Source organism: Macadamia integrifolia, chromosome 4 (genome assembly GCF_013358625.1).
Source record: "Macadamia integrifolia cultivar HAES 741 chromosome 4, SCU_Mint_v3, whole genome shotgun sequence".
Taxonomy (NCBI): Eukaryota; Viridiplantae; Streptophyta; class Magnoliopsida; order Proteales; family Proteaceae; genus Macadamia; species Macadamia integrifolia.
The window spans coordinates 13992920-13999704 of NC_056560.1; the positions used below are offsets into that span (position 1 = coordinate 13992920).

The 6785-nt window shown below is 39.0% G+C and overlaps 1 protein-coding gene across 1 annotated transcript; it reads left to right on the forward strand.

Annotated features, from left to right (window-relative positions):
• The first annotated feature begins 755 nt into the window (after positions 1-755).
• Positions 756-4431, forward strand: LOC122075522 (protein NRT1/ PTR FAMILY 2.12-like). Its single transcript, XM_042640579.1, has 4 exons — positions 756-1056; positions 1144-1361; positions 2776-3323; positions 3408-4431. Exons 1-4 carry the CDS (start codon positions 813-815, stop codon positions 4282-4284), a joined length of 1887 nt encoding a protein of 628 aa, XP_042496513.1. The 5' UTR covers positions 756-812; the 3' UTR covers positions 4285-4431.
• Positions 4432-6785: the final 2354 nt, after the last annotated feature.

Sequence of the window (6785 nt, forward strand, 5' to 3'; positions counted from 1 at the left end):
AAGAATACTCTCCTTAAGGTATTTGAATGTCCTGTACTTGTATGCAACCGAGTTGACCAACGTCCTCACCGCTAAGATAAAACGACTCCCTGAATGTAATAGATGTAAAATTCAATCCCAGTAGCGATGGAAACTTCCGTCTCAAAGGTTGTGACGGTAAGTTATCTGTCCCAACTGCTAGACATGTAGCGACAGAATTATATCCATCCCAAATAATTTGTTTAGGAGACATAAATTATGTCCATCGCTAAAAAAATGTCGCGAATGCCCACTTTTCTAGTAGTGGAACAATGAAAAAAGTATTGTCCACCTTATACAATAAAATATAATAATTATGAGGTTCATAATCTTCAATGGGTATCAATGATTTTTCCCAGATTGGATCTATTGGGTTCGAAACTGACCCAAGTCTTGACCGATCGATAACTCTAGATGAAAGTATTGATTGCAGTTTTCCTTCACCGACGGATGGTGGATGAAAACTATTTCCTCTAAATCCCAATATAACCATCGTAAAGTTAATAATGCATCAATGCAACACCCGGCGTCCGTTGGTCCAAAGATATTGTCTCACACAGGGCAGCTAGGTGTGGCTACGTGTAGATAGAGAAGCATGAGGGTTGGCAAGAAGAAAAGCTGAGAACGACATGTGCATTATTGGGGTGTTCTCTCTCTCTCACACACACACATGCATTACTGTATAAAAATGTACATGCTTGCAGATTTTATCATCTAGGGGCATAGTACAGAGCTGATACAGTCTCTCTATAAGAAGAAATTGAGAGAGAAACTATTCAGTCGTTTAAACAATAATGGCAGTGGAGCAGGACAAGACAATGAAAAAATCGAGAAGATTTTTCTCATCATGGATTCTCTGCTCTTTGAGATGCTTCCCCTTCATTACTTCTTCTTATTCTTCCACCAAGTCATCATCCTTAACCCCATCTCCCACAAAGAACCCAGAAGCTCAAGCACCCAGCGCAATGGAAGCAGCCCAATCAACCCAGCAACCTCAGAGAAAGCATGGTGGCTGGAAGACCATGCCCTACATTCTTGGTCTGTTTCTCTCTCTAAAAGTAGTACTTTCTCTTTTCTTCTTACTACTGTTATCTTGATTTGTGTGGTGTGCACTTGTATGTGCAGGGAATGAGACGTTTGAGAGGCTAGCGACGCTTGGGATGAATATGAACTTCATGTTGTATCTGGTCAAGGTGTTTCACTTGGATCAAGTCTCTGCCATTTACATCATCAACATCTGGTCTGGTATCACCAACTTCTCTCCCTTGCTTGGTGCCTTTATCTGTGATGCTTACCTTGGCAGGTTTCGCACTTTGGCCTTCGCCTCCTTCGCCTCTTTCCTGGTATATATCTATTCAGTCCCTACTCCATCATTTCTTTCTCCCAAAATTCACAATCCAAATTCCCCCTTTCACCTGAATCCAGATCAGGTTCACAAACAAGAACAGTCTCCTTTCACCTCTGATCCATTACTCAAATTTTATTTTATTTTATTTATTTATTTATTTATTTTTTGAGTCCACTAGTACCGTGCACATCCTTCATTTGTTAAATTTTTTCTTTTTAAAATTTGGCTGATTGTCACGTTTGTATTGTCCTAGGGGTGTGTCTCAACCCTAAGGTCTCTTAACTCAACCCAAGACTAGCCGAGCCCTAGGTCGGGTTAGAATATCTCAGCCAAGGCCCAATCCTGTCGGGTTCAGCCTAACTGGGATGGATTTAATCCAATCCAGTCCAACCCAGTATTATCGATTACTTAGTTGCTTGATTTTGATGCATTACAAAGGCCAAAGACCAAAGTTTTCGTATATGTGTAAATTGTGGAAAACAAAAGACATTTTTCTATAAGTACCCATTAATAATTATTAGTATATTTATATGATTATATACTTCATAAACATGGTTGGGTTGGGTTGGGCTGAGATCTCAACCCAGGCCCAACCCAACCCAACCCTGCACCGGGTTTGAAAATCTCAACCCTAATACACCCTATGAGTTAAAATCTCAGCTCAAGCCCTGTTTGGGCTCAGGGTGGGCTAGGGATTATTCGAGTTGACCGGACTTTTTTGACACCCCTATATCCTCCAATGCTTTCTGCAATTACTCACCGCATCGTATAATTCATAAATGCACTAATACACTGGACCCAAACTTTTGTTTTTACATATCGGTTTATTTAGGTCCTCAGTGTCTTCATATACTTGAGGAGTTATCTCGTTGCATGTATGATCAGCAGCTGCAATTATCCTTTTTCTATCTTAAATGCCGCTCTTCAACTTCCTTAATGGCATAAGTGTGTGGGACAAATGTTGGCTCGTACATGCAAATTAATTAAATAGAGAGAGTTAAAAAAAATAATATTCTAATAATGACATTCCTTGGTAATATGATCATGACTTTCGAAATCATGTGCAATAGCAATACCAAACCAGCAAAAGTGATGAATAGTTAGGTCTTGAATTGAGTCTTAGCTAAACCTTAGAAATCTTAATGATATAATGCCTTTCAAATCTTCCCAACTATTAATAAATGACCTAAACCTATAAAAGAGAGAAAATAAAAAATAATTTTAATAATTTGTTTTCTTTGGTAACGAAAAGGAATTAATAAATCAATCTTCCATGATAAGATATAATAGTAGTGGAAAATAAATTTTGGAATAAACAGTTTTTTTTTTTTTTTTTGGAATAAACAGTTTAGGGCTATGAAATGTAAACTCTTAATGGTTGGTGGTGATGATCTACTATGGATGAACAGGGATTGATGGGTCTAACCCTGACGGCAGTGGTTCCAGCATTGCAGCCACCAACATGCTCCAAGAACCCATGTTTGGGCCCCACAACAGGTCAGCTGGGCTTCCTATTCGTGGCCTTGGGCTTTCAAACAATAGGCGCGGCTGGAATCAGGCCGGCCAGCTTACCCTTTGGGGTGGACCAGTTTGATCCCACCACAGAAGAGGGAAAGAGAGGGATTAATAGCTTCTTCAACTGGTCCTACACTACACTTACTTTAGTCATCCTAATCTCAGTCACCCTAATCGTCTACATTCAATCCAACGTTAGTTGGGCCTTGGGCCTGGGCCTCCCTACGGCTTTCATGGGATGCTCCATCATATTGTTTTGGCTTGGCACACGGCTTTACGTCTACGTCCCACCGGAGGGGAGTGTCTTCTCCGGCATCGTTCAAGTTTTTGTTGCTGGCTTCCATAAACGTCATCTTAAGCTGCCACCTGGGCTACCTCTCTATGATCCTCCCATGAAAGGAATCACTACCATCTCAAAGCTTCCTCTCACACACCAGTTCAGGTGCTAGCTAGATCTTAGCCAGTATTTATTTTTACGGTTTAAATATTAATGGATGATGATCACTAATATTTAATGGGTCTCCAGATTCCTGAACAAAGCTGCGATAGTGGTAGATGGAGAAATAAAAGCAGATGGATCTCTTTTGAGTCCATGGAGGCTTTGCAGCATTCAACAGATCGAAGAGGTTAAATGCTTGATTGGAATCGTACCGATATGGGCTTCCAATATCATTTGCTTCCTTTCCATCACCCAACAAGGGACCTTCATGCTTAGTCAAGCCTTGAAAATGGATCGCCACCTTGGACCCAAATTCCAAATCCCTCCAAGCTCCATAGGCATCGTAGCAATGATCACATTGGGTATATGGGTTCCAATCTATGATCGGATAATTGTTCCATCACTTAGAAGAATCACCAAACACGAAGGTGGCATCACTCTTCTCCAAAGGATCGGAATTGGTATGCTGCTCTCGATCCTGTCCATGGTGGTTGCTGGCATTGTTGAGTGGAAGAGAAGGGCTTTGGCCATCAAACACGCCCAGACAATATCGATCTTTTGGCTCATTCCTCAGCTTATCCTTATGGGCCTCTGTGATTCCTTCAATTTAATAGGACAGATGGAGTTTTATTACAAGCAATTCCCCGAACACATGAAGAGCATCTCCAATTCACTCATCTCATGCACCATGGCGGGGGCGAATTACCTAAGCGCCTTGCTTGTGATGATTGTGCACCACAAAACTAGAAAGCACGGCCATGATTGGTTGGACAACGACATCAATGCTGGAAGGATTGATTACTTCTACTTCCTTATAGCAGCTATGGGTGTCTTCAATTTCATCTACTTTCTCATATGTGCACATGGATACCATTATAAGGGTAGTACTACTACTACTAGTATGCAAGTTGCAGGAGAAGATGGGCATGTTGCTGATATTGAATTAAACTCAGCCAAGCACTAGAGTTATTAGATTAGATTAGATTGATAGGGGTAGTGTAGTAAGCTCCTCCTCTAAGCTATAATGTATGTAAGAATCAGAGTGAGAGAAGAGAAGAGAAAAAAAGAAAAGAGAATCTTGGAATAGTAGGCATCTCTTGTCTCTTGTGCATGAATCTGATAGTAATAGCCTTGTATACCTTTTTGGCTGGTTTTAACTTAAATGAGTTGGAAATGGTCCCTCTCTTGTTTCCAAGGTTGTATTGTATTGGTGAAGTGAGTATCGAGTGGCTAAAAGCCCATTGAGATGCGTATCTTAATATTTTCAACTGTCTGATATTCATCGCACTTCACCACTCGCTGCAAATTAAGTATGTGGACAGAAATTAGAATAGATGAGACATACCTTTCAACCAAGTTTGTCTTTGTTATTTCCCTTGGTGTGCCATTCCTTTCTTCTCTCTTTCTACTACATTGCTGTTGAGATAGATAGAAAGTGAAGTTGGTTGTTAATTAGGATTGCATCTTTGTGGCCTTTAAATTTCATTAGTACGTATCTGACTATTTGCGTATCTAATAGTGATAGTTTTGTTTTTATAAATGAAAAGATCGATTGTGGTTGTAAATGATGTATTCATTGTGATATGAGAGGGCTTACGGTCACTTTTATTTATAAGAATCTAAGGAACAATTAAAGTTTACATGTGTGTTTATGCCATATTGGAGGAAAAAAAATATTTAAAAAAAAAAAAAAAAACCCTAAAGGTAGAGAAGAGAAAAAAAGCAGGCTATGCTATCACTGAAAGAGTTGCTTTTTTGGGTGTTACGGTGCCCGCTAGTGGGGTCAGAAGATGGGATCGGGCGTCCCAGGAGGCTGCCCTTTCGTGGTGGTAGGGTGGATGAGCCCAGATCAAGTTCTCTTACAAGAATCTGATTTTGGGTCCTCATACATCTCTTTTTTCGACACATGTAATTCATCAAATTTTACTACTGAGATTACCTACTGTTATCACTCTCTCTCTCTCTCTCTCTCCCCGCTCCTACTTAAATGTCTTTTATCTCTCTTCTCTAATTAAATTATTATTTCTTATTTTAATTAATTGATTCCAACTATATTTATACCAAAGCCCCAAGTCCAAAATACCTTTTTGACAACTCTATAGATTGAGAAATCTCGTTTTCTTTTAACTACGGTGATCCATTCATCATAGGCTTCATATGAATGGAAGAGGATATTAAAAAGGTATTTTGGACTTGTACTAAAACCCTATAGAGATTTGTGAACCTTAGGATGATGGGTGAAGAAAAATTCTTCCTACTATTTTGTAGGATTAAAATAAAGCTATTTTAATGGATTTTTTTTTTTTTGGATAAACCGTGAGGAGAGAAAGGGAGTATGGGAAAAGAGAATAGGAGAGAAATAGGAAGAGATTGAGAGAGAGACGGAGAGAAAACGAACTTAAGGAAAAAAAAAAGAATAGAAAAAAGGTAAGAGTTAAGGGAGTTGACTATTTTGTAAGAGTAAAATAAAGCTATTTTGTAGGATTAATAATAAACGAATGTTAAATTATAATTAAAAAAAATAAAAAATTTGATAAACCGTGAGGAAGAGAAGGGGTATGAGAAAAGAGAATAGGAGAGAAAATAGGAAGAGATAGGGAGTAGGTCAAAAAATTAAGAGAGATAATGAATGGGTTACACACGTCCACCTCTTAGTTGTGTGAGAATCAAAACTTAGGTTCTCGTACGAGGACCTGATTTGGGCTCAGGGTGGATAGAGGTGATGTAAGCGACACATCGATGCACATTGAGATAGGACATGCTACTCGTACGATCACCTGGTTGTATGAGTCAGAATCCATCATTTGTCCCATCTTCTACCATTATAAAGATAAAGAGGGATATGTTTGAAAACAAAAAGGACAAGTGTTAGATGGTAACTCGTACAACCAAGTGATCATACGAACAGTTGATTTGTTTTCTGCAAATTTGGAGGGATTCGATCCACTAATCTAATCTCGAGCATACTCACAAGTGAGCAGAGAATGGATCATGTTCTTTTACGAGGACCATTCTCGTACAAGATTGATCCATATACATGAAATCCACACAAAAAAATCAAGTTGTTGGATTTCATATGTGTTAATCAAACTATACAAGAATCTAAGAATGGTTCTCATACAAGAACCTGATCCATGCTGTAAGTGAGCAATGCAAAACTAGGGCAAAGGGTGGGAGTACATTAATAAATGAGTTTCAAATCTCTTGAGATTCTCCAAGCAAGGATTTAGTTATCGGTAAGGATCGGTGTGCATTAATCACTTTTGCCCCTTGCTTTTATATATATATATATATATATGGGTAACCAATCAAGATCGGTAAAATATTAGTATCGGTCTCAATAGATACTACTTGAAACCATGCTTCCAAGTGATAATGTCGTTACTATTATTTGGAAAAGACTGAGCACACTATTGGGGTGCTTCGCTTGTGTCACCCTGTCTCCCTCTTCTTGGGAAATGATCC

What these genes read in the sequence shown, in the direction of transcription:
- LOC122075522 (XM_042640579.1), top strand. Translation starts at nt 813, where the DNA reads ATGGCAGTGGAGCAGGACAAGACAATGAAAAAATCGAGAAGATTTTTC. An exon ending in GACCATGCCCTACATTCTTG is followed by an intron (nt 1,057 to 1,143) that starts GTCTGTTTCTCT and finishes TTGTATGTGCAG; the next exon opens with GGAATGAGACGTTTGAGAGG. An exon ending in CCTCTCACACACCAGTTCAG is followed by an intron (nt 3,324 to 3,407) that starts GTGCTAGCTAGA and finishes ATGGGTCTCCAG; the next exon opens with ATTCCTGAACAAAGCTGCGA.